This window comes from Chinchilla lanigera, unplaced genomic scaffold (genome assembly GCF_000276665.1).
Source record: "Chinchilla lanigera isolate Chin_1 unplaced genomic scaffold, ChiLan1.0 scaffold00012, whole genome shotgun sequence".
Taxonomy (NCBI): domain Eukaryota; kingdom Metazoa; phylum Chordata; class Mammalia; order Rodentia; family Chinchillidae; genus Chinchilla; species Chinchilla lanigera.
Window position 1 is genome coordinate 12,608,592 of NW_004955413.1, and position 17,734 is coordinate 12,626,325.

At 42.5% G+C, this 17,734-nt stretch overlaps 1 protein-coding gene and 1 pseudogene across 2 annotated transcripts in view; one reads left to right on the plus strand and one right to left on the minus strand.

Annotated features, from left to right (window-relative positions):
* The window catches only part of Dera (deoxyribose-phosphate aldolase (putative)), a 111,645-nt gene that overhangs the window by 37,251 nt on the left and 56,660 nt on the right, over nt 1-17,734 (plus strand). Inside the window, exons 2-5 of one of the 2 annotated variants that reach the window (XM_005379023.1) lie at nt 1,801-1,898; nt 3,018-3,165; nt 4,822-4,917; nt 6,856-6,990. In XM_005379023.1, the coding sequence (XP_005379080.1) occupies nt 1,801-1,898; nt 3,018-3,165; nt 4,822-4,917; nt 6,856-6,990 (477 nt within the window). Of the gene's footprint in view, nt 1-1,770; nt 1,899-3,017; nt 3,166-4,821; nt 4,918-6,855; nt 6,991-17,734 lie in introns of both variants that reach the window. The other variant, XM_013511619.1, reaches the window with a different exon arrangement.
* Nucleotides 13,379-14,341, minus strand: LOC102010891 (annotated as a pseudogene).

Here is a 17,734-nt window from a genome sequence, read left to right on the forward strand (position 1 = left end):
CCCCCCCGGTACCAGGAACCGAACTCACAACCTTGCGCTTGCCAGGCAGGCGCTGTGCCGCTGAGCTAAATCCCCAGCCCCAATTACCATTATTAGTGATTTTAAAAGAATCACAATCAGTCAATCAAGCAATAAGATCCTTTCCAGTATTGCGAAGAGGAAGTTGTACCAGGTCTTAGATAAATTAGGAGACGTCTGGTACGTCTGTGTGGTCCTAAGCCCTTGAGCTCTGCCTAGAACCAGCTAGCCTTTGGGTGGGAAAGAAGAGGCAGGAGTGTCTGTGACCCCCAGCGTCTCCTTTTCTCTGTGAAGTTGGCTGTGAAGTTGACTGAGCAAACCGACAGGAAAACATATCTGTGAGAAGCAGGAGCAGATGGATTGAAATGTTAAAAATCTGTTTTATGAAATGATTTCAGCTAACAAAATAATTTAATTAGAGAGAAAGAAGGCACCCAAGCTCTGCTCCTTCGTTAGTGATGTTTAAATAAGACTATCATTATTAAACATTCAGACTCCAACCAGGAATTTCTGTACCATTACTATTAAACTTTCACGAAGTAAATGGAAACGGGAGACAATGACTTTGGTAAATACTGGTTATCTTGGTCTCATCTTTGTGGTAGCTACAAGTACTTTATTTTTATTTGTGTTATGTAAAGTTCACAATCAGTGTTTTTTTCCTATCCTATTATAAAGCTGTGTAATTGAGGTGTTTTTTCTAATGGATAACTCTCTGTAGTCTTTTAAAGATCTCTAAGGTGATTTTTCAATGTTGTGGAGTCCCTGGAGTGATGGTATAGAAATGAGCTTAGTTGCAGAGAGTAAATGGGCACATGTACAGTATCCTGTGGGCTACCTGTTCCTGGGTATCAGTGGAGGATGTTAGGGATTTTTTTTTTTTGGTACTGGGAATCGAACTCAGGACCTTGCGCTTGCCACACAGGCACTTGTGGCGCTGAGCTACACCCCTGACCCTATTGGAGGATGTTGAAATACGTGTGCACTAGGCATGGTGTTGGATGTATGATTCCCACAGTGAGAAAGATCACGACTCACTGTGTGGTGAGTACAGTAAGGCACCATTTCACCACCACTGCTTGATGAGTATAACACTTGCTGTGTGGCAGAGGTGCATCCAGGTGTTAGCTGTGTCTGGGAGCTGGCTCACCTTAGCCTGGATACAGTCAACCGGAAGCAGAAAGAGAATTTAAGACCAGGCAGGAGCAAGAGCTTTTAGAATACAAGCCGCAGAGATGTCTCCCAAACTTTGAGTGGCTTTTTGCTTTCCCTTTTTTCTAACTTCTGGTATATCAATATTGTTATTTCTAATATGTTTTGAAAAATCCTCCTTTGATGGGTTGTATCCTATCCTATCTAGTTGATATTAATCTTGTCAGTAAAGGGGTAGTAATCAAGGATTCCTTTAAGCCCCTGCATTAATTCACATATGTATTAATCATTTGCTCTCTGGGACTAGACATTCACATATAAGTCTTTGCCGTCAGGAGGCACATGGTGTGGGGTGCACAACACCCCCCCCCCCAGTTATTATTGTCTGTGCAGGGAATCGATACAGGTTCTTCAGGCTCCCAGTGCACTTGATGTATGTGAAGTGTGCCTTGTGGTGACCTGCCTTCCTCCAACAAGGTTATTATGTAGTTGTTGTGCGGAAAAAAGAAGCGTGTGTTTGAGAACAACATTGATATCAAATGATGAATGTGTCCTTTCAAGTACTCTGTAACTGGAGGTGACTGTGTTTAAACTTTGCAGTTTCAGAAAGTGGTGTTCTCTCTCCTGTAGACCTTAGCTGGATCTCCAAAATACAAGTGAATCAGCCGGCAGTGCTGAGGCGGGCGGAACAAATCCAGGCTCGCAGAACTGTGAAGAAGGAGTGGCAGGTAAGGGTTCTTCTTGAGCATCCCGTACCTGCGTTTCACAATGCGAGGCCTCTTCCCTCAAGGCCACAGTATTGAATTTTTCTCAAGATGCATCGAAACTTAAAAGATTGCAGCTGTCCCTGACTTATTTTAATAATTCATATATGATGATGACGGGTTGGAGAAAGATAACACATTTATCCAAACAAGTTAAAAATCTTATCACTCTTCAGTGGCAAAACCGCAAATGAATTTGCAGCATCTTTATTCATGAGTGAATTAAATGGCGTATTTTCTCCACACACTTATTCAATTTCTTAGACATGCCTTCTTCGGTTGTCTTCTATTTTAATTTTAAAGCCATAACATCTAAACCCGCTATGTCTACTGTTGAGGCCTGGAGGTATGAAAATTGACCTGCTTTGACATCGTGTTTACCTTCCTGTTAGTTTTAATATGTCATTTTTCAAAATTCCCAAAACAGTGTTCTGCAGAGTCCTCGTGGTCAGCATATTCTTCGGCATATAGCAGCCACAGACATGCTGTGCAGGTCTAAATGGAATTGAGAGTCCCTTCCCCGAGGGAGGCAGGATAATGGGATTGAATCCTTCAGAGTGACAGTTCACATTTTGCTCATCCTTGGAAATAGTCTGATTGAAAAGATAAAAGGAAATTCGTCAGAATGAGTTGTGAAATAACGATGATTGTTTTAAAAATGGCATTGAGTTAAATTGAAAGGAATCAACAAGTCACTCAGAGACTTTTAAAAATAATGTCTCCTCTCTGACTCTAGAGTGGGAGCAAAAATTAAGATAGAAATCTGCCAGAGTTCTTCGATCCGTGTAGCCGTTGCAGGCTCCGCAGTGAATGCGAAGGTGAAGTCAGAAGTGGGACATGTGGTAAATTAGAGGTTTCAGTGTGGGCTACCTGTGGGAGAAAACAGTGGAAGGCTACTTTTCCTGTCTGTTTGATGCTGGTAAGGTTCATCTTGAATTCTGTTTATATCCTATATCATAATATACCTTAGAACAGTGTAAATGTCACATATTAGTATCCCTATTTGTCTAATGATGTTCCATCCATAGAGTTGGAAATTAATTTTATTTTTTATTTGCTTTCTGTTTCTTTTCTTCCTACCAGGCTGCTTGGCTCCTCAAAGCGGTTACCTGTATAGATCTCACTACACTGTCCGGTGATGATACCTTTTCCAATATTCAAAGGCTCTGTTATAAAGCCAAATACCCAATTCGGGAAGATCTCTTAAAAGCCTTAAATATGTATGATGAAGGTAATGTTCTGTGTAATGCATTTGGTGTTTGCCTGCTTATAGTACTAATTACTGGCTCCAAGAGAGCTTAAGATTCAGCTGCAGAGATGACAGTAGTGATAAAGTCTGTGATTAAAACCCTGGCCATGTGCATATAAACAAATACTTGTGATTCTTCCTTGAAAAATATCATGAAGGGAATCTGAGGCTTGTTTTTAGGTCAGTTCTATCGACGGATTGAAGTTTCTGGTTGAGAGTTTTCTTATATTTCTTTTCAACTCTTCACCTTTGGAAGTTTTCTATCTAGTGACTCTAAAATACTGATTCTGATTCCCTAGCCACATGTGAACAAGATCGTCTCATTACTTAATAATCACATCTCATACATAAAAGTATTTTTTGTGAGTAAATGAAATACTTTAGAGAGTAAAATGTAAATGGTAAATATTGCATGCTCGTATATTAGGTCTTTCACTTCCTCAGTAGGCACAGGAAAGAATTTCTAAAGTTGCCGTAAGATTGGAGCTTAATTTTAGAAATGGAGTCTCTCTCTGTTTCTCTGTCTCTCTCTGGGGGATTGAATCCAAGGCTGCATCCCCATACTGTTCTAAAAGTTTTTTATTTTGAGATAGGATCTTCTTAAGTTGCAGAGCTGCCTGGGCTGGCCTCCGACTTGTGATCCCCCTGCTTCAGCTTCCCAGAGTGCTGGGATTACAGGCGTGCACCACCCTATGCCTGGCTCTTTCCCTCCTCTCTAAGTGAGGAAACAGAAATGGAAGGCTAAGAGGTCTTTCCAACTTGTCTTGCTGTTTAGTGTCCTGGCTTTAGGAGCCAGATCTCCTCTCTGTGGACGGATACTTCTTGGTTCCATAGTGCTGCTGCCTGTAATAAATGCGGATAAAGGTATCACACTAGCATAATGCAGGCATCGCAGTAATTTGAGAAGTACTGATTATGTTTCTTGCTAGCTGACAGTAAAACACCTTATTGGGATTGTGAGTATAACTCAGTGACGGCCACATGCTTAGTGTGTGCGAGGCCCAGGGTTCAATCCCCAGCACCAGAATACAAAGCAAAACACAACCAGGAACTCTCACCTTATCTATAGCACTAAAAGTAACAACTTTGTGTGAGTTTATGATACTGCTTGGTTTTGTAGTAGCTAATTTTTATTTTTTTCAAATTGAAGCACGTATACCTTCAGATGAGGGCTCCAGGTTCAGGTTTTATTTCTTGCAAAAGAAAAAAGAAGTGTAGTTACATGTCACTTTGTTGTAACCCTGTAAATTTCACTTACCTTTTTCTTCATCCTTTGTCCTCTTTGAATGTTGTACAAACCTAGTTTTTATCTTTTCCATGAAGTAAAATATTTTCATTGAGTCACAATGACCGACTATCCTTCAGGAATGTAAACAAAATAGTGTGTAGTCTTAGCCTCCAAGAACAATGTATCAAAATTGTTTCCCTGAGCATAGCGTCAGAAAATGAACCCTGTTTTCGAGAACTGCATGGCCGTGTAGAAAGGAAAAACCTTTTAATTTATTGCCGCATCGTGGGGGAATTAGTTTTTCTCTCATTTTGATTTCTGCCAATGTTGTAGTATAAACAGTAATTAAAAGCATATTGTGTGAGTTGAACTTCATATAAAGTAGGCTGTTATGATTTCTTCCTTCGAAGGCATCACTACGGCTGCTGTTTGTGTTTATCCTGCCCGGGTTTGTGATGCTGTGAAAGCCCTGAAGGCAGCTGGCTGTGACATCCCGGTGGCATCAGGTAAGATTGGTTGTGGCTTTTGTTATTTTTGAACATGGTCCTGTCATCAACTCAGACAGTGTGGGATATTATGCATACATTTATACCAGTATTTAAATTAATTTTATATTAGTTATACTGACCTCTGATTTTAGTATTTTTTCATTATTTGGTGAAGAACATACCTTAAGTCTGAAGAATATAGAACTATATCCTCATCTTTAAGGAAATTTAGTTCATGTAAGAGGGACAATCAGGTGGAAAAATTACAGTGTGTGGTGTAGTGTTCTACATACCCACGTATGCGTATTATTCTGGTGTAGATATATGGCTGTCATGTAACGGAAAATACAGTAATGAAGATGTACAGAAGGTACACTTGTAACTCTGAGCAGGGAATGATTTGTTTTACAAAGGTTGCTGGCACTCAGAGAGTGAGAGAATGCATCCTAGCAAAGAGGATCATTATTTCAGGCCCTAAGGATGGAGGGGAGTTGACAGTGTTGGCAGGAGGGAATGGCATTTGGACAGAGGAGCTAACCTGTGAAGCCACAGGAGCGTGTTCAGGAACTGAAAGGCGTTTGCAGTAGTTGGATTCGAGAGGAAGGTGCCGTGGGAGCCGCGGGAGTTGCAGCTGGAGAGGTGTCTCGGGGCCCGGTGGCACAGGCCGTTCCTGCAGTGCTGTGGTATTTGAGCTTTATTCGGGTGACAAGGGTGGCTCTGAAAGGTTTTAAGTATAGATGTGGCTTGATGAGCTTCCAGAGACAAATGAGAAAGGGGAAAAGTGGAATTAGGGGAACTCATGCCAGACCCTGTGGGAGAGGAGAAGCCCAGGAGACACATGAGGGGTGGCACCTGCGGGAGTCCCTGACTCAAGGTAGAGGCAGGGGCACTTGGTAGGCGCGAGGAGACATTCCCAAGTCTCATTTTAGTGACTCTGTCTGTGGGTGGAGGGAGAGACAGATGGAAGGACGGATAGACAGATTCGAAATTAGATTCTACTTTTAAAGATATTAGAAGAGGGAAAGGGAAGACAATAGGTTTTTACAGACAGGAATGGGATGAATGGTATATAAAAATATTAATACTTTTCAAAAAATGTTGATGTACTTCCATTTTCTTCTCATTTAAAAATAAAACTTTTTGGCAAGTGCAGATACGTTTTCATTTTTTTTATTCCTGGTTTTCTAGTTGCCTGCTCTGTTCTGCAATCCTCTGGACCTAGTAGGTGCTTTTCCTTCTCATACCTTCTATCCTTTATTATCTTGTGCCTAACTGGTTGTTTTAAGACAGGCAGTGGGACGAAATTATATTATAATCTGTTTTCTACAGCTAACGAGGTTTGTTCACAAGTGAATAAATCAAGATTAAATCAGCAGTAAATGAGTACATGAAGATGGCCAACTCAATCAAGAATAGGATCCTGAATAACTAGTCTTCATCAAAGCAGTCCACACCTACTATTATGACTGGGGCCGTGTTGAGAACATGTTTTCTTCATTGCTAGTTACTCAGTATACCCTCATAAGCATCTCTGCACATCTTAATCTGAGGTCCTCCAGAGAATATAATATTAATATTTGTCCTAACACCAAAGCAATGTGACATAACATTCTCTTTCTTCACATTTATGTTATAAGTGAAGTCCTTTTTAGTTTTGTTTTTTTGAGACAGGATTTCTGTAGTTCAGGCTGGCCTTGAACTTGTGATCCTTCCTGTCTCAGCTTCCCAAAAGCTAGAATAATAGAGTTATGCCACCATGCTCAGCTGTATAAATGATGTTCTCAAGTGTCATTAATGCTTTGGTTTCTAAACGTTGGGTGTTTTTTGGGGGGTGGGTTGGAAATGAAATTCTTTGTTTAGTTACTAACCAGTTGAAATTTGCTTTTTTCCCTCTATTTCTCTACCTTCCCGTCTCCTTTCCTCACTTCTGTTTTTCCTCCCTTCCATTCTGTTTAGTGGCCACTGGCTTTCCGGCTGCACAGACTCATTTAAAAACACGATTAGAAGAGATCCGATTAGCTGTGGAAGACGGGGCTACGGAAATTGACGTGGTCATTAATAGGAGCCTGGTGCTGACCGGCCAGTGGGAAGGTGAGTGCGTGTCCTTCCCCAAAACGGAGACCCCACTCTTCCCTGGGGAGTCAGACAGAAAATGATGGGCATCTGAGAAGAGGCAGCATGTCTTGGAGACGCCTGTTGGGGTTGCAAACCGTGAGATCAGTGGGTGAATTTAGGAGAAAACATGGCTAAGATTACTCACCCTTATTCCCCATCTAGGCAGTTTCTTATCTGTGTGAACTTTTTATTTCCTTCTTGGTGCTTAGATGAATAGTTATTTCCATGCCATAGATTCACAGATTTTTAAAAAAATTTTATACTACTAGTATGCTTTTCTTTTAGAAAGGAGTAGTTACTACCATTCTATATCAGTCTATACTGTTACGTTACTCAGTACATGAATCACTCCAGGGAAGTCTTTTACACAGTCAGTTTACCTGTTTGTTTGCTTATCTATCCATCAATTCATTCTCAGTCTCTGTCTCTGTCTCTGTCTCTGTTTCTGTCTTTCTTTCTTTCTTTTTTTTCTGGACATTCCCTTCCCACTCCTTTCGGAGTAGTTTTATTTGTTTATTTATTTTTGTTAGTACTTCACAATTCTGCTTAACGTTTCGTTGAAGAACTAGCGTGACAGCATTTCTGCGGCCAGGCACTCTGCCAAAGACTTAAAACTGAACCACGCACTAGTGGGGAAGGCGGAAAAGTAAGTAAGCGCTAAACGGACCAGGGGGTGTGGCGACGGGAAAAGGCGCTTGTCGTTATGGGAACCCAAAGAGAGCCAGTCAGCCCAGAACAGGGCTTCAGGGGAGGCTTCCTGGGGTGGGTAAGTGAAAAGGCGGCTCAGAGGACACTGCGGTTGCCCGCACACAGGGAGAGCCCAGCGATACACGACTCCCTGAAAGTGGGCCACCGCTTGGAAGGGGCTGGGGCTGGGTGGGCAGAACTGGCGGCCGCGCCAGCTGGATGCGATTGGCAGAGGGCTCCTCTCAGCCGGCCTCGTTTTGATCTGCCCACAGCCAAAGGGCGCGGCATCTCCACAGTTCCACAGCGCTGGGAGGGTGTCCCAGGCCCCAAGCCTGCGTCTCCAGCTGCTGCAGCCGCAATTTTTTTCTTTCTGTCCCTCTGTCTCTCTCTGTCTCTCTGTCTCTCTCTGTGCAGTACAGAGTGATATGATCGGGCCGAGACCTACACAGAACTAGACCAGACTTTCTGACACGAGAGGAGTCTTTATTGGGGGGAGCAACATGGCGGGCTGCTTAGCGGAGTAGGACAGCCCTGAGCTGAGCAAAGCATGGGGTTTTAAAGCTAACTTTTGGGGAGCGTGTCGGAATGGGCCAGAACATTTTCCGGGAGGGGATGTCTGTGGGCCAAAACAGCCGGAGCAGCGGGTGTCTGTGGGTCAGAACAGCCCGAGCGAGGGTGGTGTTTGTCAGAGTTGAACATGTGGTTCTGCCAAGGTGAGTGAGGGCGAGGTTGGCTTTTGTCGAGGGGAACTGGAGGGGAACAGGTAAGGAGGAAGGAGTTTTTATTAACTCCTTAATAAAAGAGCTTAAATCCCTTGCAGGGGGTGGGGTTGCCTTGTGACTTATCACAGAGGAACCCAGGGTCTTCCCATTGAGCTGTGCTCCCAGACCTTTTTATTTTCTGAGCAAAGGTCTTGCCAAATCTAGATTGCCTAGGCTGGGTCCATACTTGTCATCCTCCTGGTTGGGCCTCCCAGATTCCTGGGGTTATAGGCACGTAGCACTATGCCAAGCTCCCAAAACTTATTATTTATTTATTTATTCATTTATTTTTGTCTTTTTGAGACAGGCTCTTGCTATGCATCTCAGGCTGGCCTTGAGCTCACTTTGTAGCCCAGGCTGGCCTCCAACTTACAGTGATCCTCCTGCCTCAGCCTCCTGAGTGCTGGGATTATAGGCGTGAGCCACCACCCCTGGCTCCAAAATTTATTGTACCTTTTTTTTTTTTAACCGTACTGGGGATTGAGCCAAGAGCCTTGTACTGAGCTACATCCCCAGGCCCACATTTCCCTTTGATTTGATTTTGTGTTTTGTTTTGTCTTTTTGAAACAGGGTCTCGCTATGCAGTTCAGGCTGGCCTTGAGCTCACTTTATAGCCCGAGCTGGTGTCGAACTCGCAGTGATCCTCCTGCCTCAGCCTCCTGAGTGCTTGGATTACAGGCATGTGCCACCATGCCCGGCTCCAAAATTTATTTTAATAAGTTGGGGAAAGCCTTTCTTTTTTATGTGAATCTTTATGAACCTTGAGGATGTGGTTTATTAATAGGTTTATCGTTTGTTTCTACTTCTAGTGTTTGTACATGTTATTTATATGTTATTTAATATTTATCTTTGAGATTAATAATGATTCACTAGATTACAATAAGGTAGCGCCCTTTCTAGTAATGATATTACAATTCAACATTAAAAAATCAAATAGATTTGCCTTAAATATATTTTGTATACCAAAAATGAAGACATTGATAACGAAAGTACAATTTTCTCTAAAAACGTCATTATAACAAGTAATTAAAATCAGAAATTTATAATGAAATCACAAATTAAAGCCAGGGTGGTATTTTTTTAGGTTTTGTTTTGTAGTTTTCAGATAAGGTCTCACTATGTAGTCCAGGCTGGCCTCAAACTGGTAGCAGTGATCTTCCTGCCTCAGCCTCCTAAGGGCTGGGATTACAGGTGTGCATTACAACCTGGCTAGATATGTGTGTATCAGTTAAAAGGGATATTTTATTCTAATTATGAAAGTCCTACCAAAATACCATTAAAATTCCAATTAGTGATAAAGGAAGTAGATAGTCTTATAATTTTATTCCTAGAAGTAACCTCAGGTAATACTACAATTGAGTAACTTTCCAGACTTTTTTCTCTATGTACACACACATGTTACTTACTCATTATAAAAAATTTAAATGTTATATTTAATGTATTTTTTTTTGTACAGGGAATCGAACTCAGAACCTTGTGCTTGCCAGGCGGGTGCAGTGCCACTGAGCATTATCCTCGGCCATATTTAATGTGCTTTTGCTTAACCTGCTTATTGGACTTGTCAGTGTCTCCTGGATTTCTCTCTGTGACTCTGTCTTTCTATGTGCTAGTCCTCCCTTACCTTCAAGGAATGTTTTTTTTGTTTTGTTTTGTTTTTTTTGGTTTTGGTTTTTCTCCGGTACCGGGAACCGAACTCACGACCTTGCGCTTGCCAGGCAGGCGCTTTGCCGCTGAGCTAAATCCCCAGCCCCCTTCAAGGAATGTTTTTTAGGACCCCCCAGTGGATACCTCAAACCTTAGATAGTATGCATTGTTTTTTCTTTTATGTTTATGTCCATCATGAAGTTCAATTTATATGAATTAAGCACCATAGGTGGTCAATATCAATAGCATAGCACAGTGATAACAGTATCCTGTAATGAAAGGTGAAGGTGGCCTCTTTCTCGGAGCATCTTCTTGTCACCATCAACTGTTGTCACCCTAGTTGAGGTGGAGGGAGAGAGCACAGTGCCAGTGCTGATAGGAAGTGGGGTGAATGCCGTGGACACTGTGACAGTACTGGGCTGCGATCTGCGGTTACTGCTGCACCAGTACCGCAGTATAACCAGTTCAATATCTGAAATGTCCTTACGTGACAGGGGCGGGTGACATGTCCAGCGTGAGTACGCTAGACAAAGGGATGACCCCCATCCTGCTTAGGACAGAGTGGGACAGCACAAGATCTCATCCTCCTACTCAGGATGCAGTGCATTCTAAAACTTATGAATTGCTTGTTTCTGGAATTTTCCATTAAATATTTTTGGACTGTGGGTGACCCTGGGTAAATGAAACTATAAAGTGAAACCTTGGAGCAGAGGGAGAAGCGCTGTGTTTATCTGTCAAGCCTTGGTCTGTGAAGCCTGATTCTGTTATCAGTTAGGAATCACTTTTGTTTGGAAAGGTTCAGCCAGTGCTTTAATCACATGGGTATTTATTCTGCACGAAGTCCAGAGGGAAGCATTTCTGGGTGTTGTGGGAGCTCCACAAAGATCTTGGAGACATAGGCTACTGTTCTTTTCCAGTTCCAAAGCACATGGCAACTAGTGTCACACTCCAGGGCACCCCATGTCTAAGACAGTTTCTTAGGGCGTGGATGGCAGTGAAGGCGGGTCTGTCCCACCTGAAAGTTTCACACCACACTAACTGCATCATGATAACCTGAGCTGAGTTACATGGCCGCCATGATTGGCTGTACGTAGAGCTGGGAAATGTGTTTTGTAACTTGGAGTATTAGTTGTACTGCTGTATGTTCCCATGCTCATTGCCTTTTCCCCTGTCCCTGTCTGCTCAATCTGTACTTATCAACACTGTCCATCCTTGCTGGGTTTACATTCATGATAATTCACAAGTATCTACTTGTTTTCAATTTGTGTTCCTTTTCTTATTATCATTCAGGTGTGTTTTGAACAATTGCAATTATTCCCTTTTTTTTCTTTGTTTGAGACTGTCTCACTATATAGTCTGGGGCAGCCTTGAACTCCCTACATAGCCCAAACTTTCCTTGAACTTGTGATCCTCTTGGCTCAGCCTCACGAGTGCTGAGATTATGGAGTTGTATCACCACGCAGTCATTCTTAAGAGACTTATTTTAAATAGGTATCCCTGTCTCTGTGTATTAATTCTAGCTGTTTTTAGTCATAGATTCCAGTTAAGATTTAAGGGTAGAATAAGAAGAGAAAGTGAGTATATTTAATATTATATTTGTAATATTAATAAAAAAAATCTGGAAACAAACTTTGTGTGATTTAGTTGGATAAAAACCTGTATGTCTTTTATGTCCTTTTATCTTGCAAGTGTATATAAATGTACAGTTTATTTATTTGTTTTTTATTTTTTTGGTACCGGGAATCAGGTGTACAGTTTATACTACAACTTGTGTTCTTGTCTCCTGAATACTCCTAATTGGAAAATAAAATGCAATAGGAGCTGGGATTTGATGTAATTGGCTATCCTTTAATGAACTAGGAATGGTTGTTTTTAAAAACTGATAATTTCCCAGTAGCAGGCATTCATGCAAAATATAATAACGTCTTTGTCTTACACCATACTTTTCTATTACCTTTCTTTATGGTGCTAATAACCTCTTGCCCCAAAACAAATTGGAAAAAAAACATTTAATACTAGAAATTTATTTTTGAATAGAAATCTACAATCACTTAGGACTTTTTCACTGTAGTATTTTGTCTTCAATTCTCTATTTGATTACATATTATATTTTTTTTCAGTCTCATGTTTTAACAGAAGACATTTACTGAAACAGGGGTCTAAAGTTAAGTTTTTTGAAGTGAGTTGATGAAAATACCTGTTAGGATGTTACAGTTTCGGATCTAGGGGTCCTCTGGTCTGTGCACTGAGGTGTCCAGGCTACTTTGTAAGTAGAAAAGGATCTTCCTTTTATTTAAATTTAAATTATTTTTTATTTTTTATTTTCTGGTACTAGGGATTGAACCTAGGGACTGCTCATGGGGCTACATCCCCAGGCTTTTAAAAAAATTATTATTTCTTATTTTGTGATAGTGTCCTGCTCAGTCTCACTAAGTTGCCTGGACTGGGCTCAAACTTGGAATCCTCAGCGTCAGTCTTCCAGGGTGCTAGAATTATAGGTGTGTGCTACCTCATCTTGCTGAGAATAGCACTTTTTAGACGTAGGCATCCAGAGTGCACCCTAACTATTTCTCATGGTCCCCACAGGTCTGTGGTGGGGATATGCACTCAAGGAGGGGCCTGGAAGGGGCTCATAGTCCTCTCTGGCTTCTCCTTAGGGACCATTTGACATCTCTGTTTTCCTCAGATGCCTATCTCTCCACTCACCTTGTAGCCCCTTTCCTCTTAGCAGAAGACCCACTTGCTGCTTCTCAGAGGCAACAGGAAGTCATACAGGACCTCCTTCAGAGCCCTTCTGTCAGGTCTGCCTTCTTCCTTCACTCCTTCCGCCTAGGTCAGTCCCTCTACTCTGTGGCTCTTGTCTCCTCCTGCATTTGCAGAGGTCCTTCCTCCGTGTGTTGGATATCATTTTTCTCCTATATGTCCAGCCTCTATCTTTTAGCTCATTCCCATTGAGCACTTAAACACATGTGTTAGCTTTCTGTCCCTGGGACGTAATACCCAACACCCACAGTTTAAAGGAGGAGAGGTTTAAGTTGGATGTAGTAATGCACACCTGTAATCCCCACATTATGGGAAGGTCAGGTGGGAGATCACAGGTTTATGCCCACCTTGGGCAGTTTAGCAGCTGAAGGAGACACTGTCTCAATAATAAATAAAAATAATTTCAAAAAAAATAGGTTGGGGATGTAGCTCAGTACAAAGGTCCTGTCCTCAATCCCCAGTATTATGTATTTATTTATTTATTTACTTATCTTACCAGTAAACTGAGGTCTTGATAGGGCAGCGAGCCGGGCCCAGGGGACAGCCAGGGCTGTGGTAGGCACGAGGGAGGAAGCCACTTCCAGCCAGGGGAGTCAGCGCCAGGCTGCACTCTGGACGCTGCCCAGCTAGCTCCTGCTCACTAGATTCTGGACAGAGGCCCCAAGAGTCTGGCAGAATCTACAAAGTCAAGCTCACTGGGCAAAGGAGAAGGTGGCACGGGGCAACCCATCCCACCGTGGGGTCAGCTCGTGGGCACAGGGCAGTCCTGGAATGTGGAGAACATGGAACCCACTTCCCCAGCCACCGGGCACTGCAGGGAGTCCAGCTCCTCCTTCCCAGCATCCGCTCCCAGTGCGGAGCCCGAGGCAAGGAGGCAGCCCAGCCCTGCCGGTCAGCACCCGCAGCCCCAGCTCTCCCTGATGTCCTTGCTGTCCAGCTGGATGAGGTCGGTGCTTTTCTCACTGAACGTGGGGCCCCCATGCCGCATGATGAACTCAGTGGCAACCAGCACGAAGGCCTCCTCCACGTTGCTTGAGTCCTTGGCGGATGTCTCAGTGGCACACAGGGTGTTGTAGTGCTCAGCTAGGCTCTGCACCTCAGCCAGCTGGACCTCCCGAAGCTCAGCCAGCTCAGACTTGTTCCTGATCAGTAGCTGCACAATGCGGGAGCCCGTGTACTTTCTCATATCCTCAATCCAGTGGGGCACCGACAGGAAGGTGCTCCTCTTGGTGATGTTGTAGGCAAGGATGGCGCTGCGATAGTAGCTCTGGGTGATGGTGCAGAACTGCTCCTGGCTGAGCTAGTGTGGCCCCCGACCATACCTTTACTCCGCCCCAGCCCGCCTGCAGCCTGCCTGGCCCTCCTCTCCTGCTTATGGCCGGAGCTCAGCTTGCATCAAGCCAGCCCCGCCCAGTACCATTTAAAAAAAAAGGGGGGGCTGGGGATTTAGCTCAGCAGCAAGCACCTGCCTGGCAAGCACAAGGTCATGAGTTCGATTCCTGGTACCAGAAGAAAAACAAAAAAACAAAAAACACAAAACAAAACTAAAAAAAAAAAATGAGGAGGGATTTAATTTGGCTTACAGTTTCAGAGGATTTAGTACATGGTCAGCAGCCTCCAGGGCAGGAACATCGTGGCTGAAGGATGGGGCAGAGCAAACCTGCTTAGTTTATGGATTCTGGGAAACAGAGAAGGGACCAGAGCCAGTTAGGAAAGGGCCAGGGAATACATATAGTGCCCAGCATCACACCTCCATGACCTACCCAGACACACCCAGAGTGTGCTTCATTAATCCCTTGAAGGCTCCCAACCCAAGTAAGTTGTCCATCAGCCTTAATGGTCACGACATACTTAACCTTTTCTCCATCAAACAAAACACCCACACTCCCTTTCATCTCCAGCTAAGTCTCCCTTTCTTTTTTCCTCTTCAGGCCAGAAATTCTTAAAAGAGTTATACTTCTTTGTTTTGACGAAGTGTAAGCAGGATAATAATGACCCCTCATTTCATGATGCCCTGGGGATGGTCTTCAGTTGTTTATTCAGCTTTGTCCATCAGTGTCCAACACAGCGGACTGTTTCTTCTGGACACACTGTTTTGTCATGTAGACTTGATGACTACATTAATGACAACTCCTGTCTCGGAAGTTCCTCTATCTTCCCTGTCATCCTGAAGTGTTTTGTGCCAGTGTGACCTCTCCTTAAATTAGGCATACTCTCTTTTATAAAGCCAGTTAGAGCCTATGATGAAGGCACCAGAATGTGGGTCAGCCTCGTTCTGAACTCAATAAATCATGAGTTTCAGTAAACCATGGTTTCCCAATAAACCATCTTGCTTTTCATTCGCCAGTTTCACTGAAGTAGACGTTCAGAATCAGTGAAATATTTACATTTCCCTTATTTTATCAATAATTCCTATTAAGTAAAATAATTTCTTCTTGATTATTCACAATTATTTTATCCATGTTTGCATTATCCTAGAGTATGGTGATGCTTTGGGGGCTTCTGAAATTCCTAAGGTGATTCACCCCATAGCAAGCAGTCCAGACTGGCGGGCTTTTTGATTTGTAGATCTTTTTATTGGGTTGGTCCTGCCCCTTGCACCTGGTTCTTTTCTGTTATACTTTTCACTGTCAGGTCGCATTTGGCTCACTGTGGCACCCTGTCCTTTCCTGACAGCACTTTTCTCGTCTCTTTCCGTCTGGACAGAGAATCGCATACATCTGATTTGTCTCGGAACAATAGTTCTAATTCGATAAGGTGTAGGATGCATTGTTGGTTCTCAGAATTCCATGCAAAAACATTTTTAGAGCACTTGCTCTAGCACCTCTCCTCTCAGGATCTCACACATTGCCCTGGGCATGTGTAATATCACAGTTGGTGTGAGGGATGAATAGGCTCCCAGGCCTGTTTGTACTAGATATATGGCGTATTCTTTGTATTATTCCTATGATTAGTGTGTATACTGCAGTATTTTTTTCTTTCCCCTTTGGCAGTGGGAATTGGACCCAGGGCCTCCTGCCTTCCAGGCAAGAGGTCTGCCACTGTATCTCCAAGCCAGTATTTCTTTAAGTTGGTGTTTAAGTTGCATTTCCTAAGCAGTTCTTTGGAGAAAGCAGTCACCAGAAGGGGAACATCCTCTCGCAAATCTTATTGAGCAGGTTTTGGAAAATATGTGCACTCCATACTCTATGTATATATATATATATATATATATATATATATATATATATATATACACATACATCATGTGTTTATCAGTGACATCAAAATCTCAACAGATTTAGACCTGGCTTGGGAATCAAGTTCATTAGTTCGGCCTTCCTGGCTTTGTGAGACCCATTCCACACCAGAGCCCTGGCAGACCTGACTCCCAAGGTAGCAGAGACCTTCGGTGACATTTTCCCAGCAGCGTGTGTGTCCTGTTTGCACAGCCTTCAGTACTTTTCATATCTTTTGGTCTGAGTTGGTCTCACCCGTGAGTTAGTCTCCTAAACTTGGTTTGTGGAGTGTATGCTTCATTGCTATTAAGAGTTTTAGGGTGAGGGGATGAAATTTCAGGGCCAAAGGCACAATGTCTTTCATTTTCTTGAATGAACTGATTCTTCAAAGTTTTGAATCTGGTCCATAATCTCTCTTTCTTACTTGCTTATTTTTAGGCAAAAAAAAAAGAGTAGATAAAATGTCTCTGAAAAGAAATTATTTGTATTTTATAGAGCTATTAATTGTAATATTGCATCAGAAAAGCTATTTGTAAGTCTGTAGACACTTTTGGGGGAAGAGTCAAATAATTTATAATCTGGTTTCTCTGTTTTAAGGGTTGTTTATGACAGAAAGTTTGGAAATATATGTAGCAGCTGTATGCTTCTAGATGCTTTTTGTTTTTATACTGTGATTCTTAAAAATTGACAAAAATATGTGTGTTTTGTTTCTTGTAGGTTATTTCACTGCCTGTTGCCTCAGTCCATCTCCATCTTAGTCTTACAAGTTTAATTAGGTGCCTTGGTCTATGAAACTGTGTTCTTGAATATTTTGTGGCTTTTTTAGTATAAAAGGTTGCTATACAATTTTATATGAAGTGTTTTACTGTACATGTGATTATCTTAAGAGTTATTTTCAGGCCATTCTTGTTCAGTGTTGAACATCTTTCTGGTACTCAAAAAATAATTGCTTAGATATATTCGTTAGCAATTATTTTTTAACTGCCTTTGAATAGCACAGAATATAAAAAGAAATCTGCTTTATGATTTTTAGGTAGGAGACATAGTCTCTTAAACACTGGAATCTTATTTAAATCACAATTCTGTCTATACGTGCAAGCTCTACTAATGTGGCTTTCTGCATCTTCAGCAGTGTTTTTCCAGACAATTTAATGGGTAGCTGCTTTTAGATGGACCCTAGAAAGGAACAAGTAAGTTAAAAAGAAAAAAGTGAAAATGGGAGAGTTCCTGCTGGCAGATGGGGGCAGTGTAGCTGAAGGTAGAGCCAGGAATCCACGTATTCTGCATGTTGAACAAAAGGTTCATCTGTAACTTCTAAGTTGGATTTAGGGAGGAGTAAGGAGTTCTGGAGGGTTCTTGTGTGGTAGGGTGACAACAGATACTAGTAATGTACTGCATTTCTCAAAAAGCTTCACCCTACAGAAGTGACAAACCTTTGAGGAGATAGATAGGTTTACTCTGATTCAAACATTACACAGTGGATAAACATTACACACCTATAGAAACACCATGTACTCCATTAAAATGTACACTTGGTCTCATGGTCCTGGGGATCTGACCCAAAGTCACTGTACCACTGAGGTACATCCCCAGACCTTCTCTCTCTCTCTCTCTCTCTCCCTCCCTCCCTCTCTCTCTCTCTCCCTC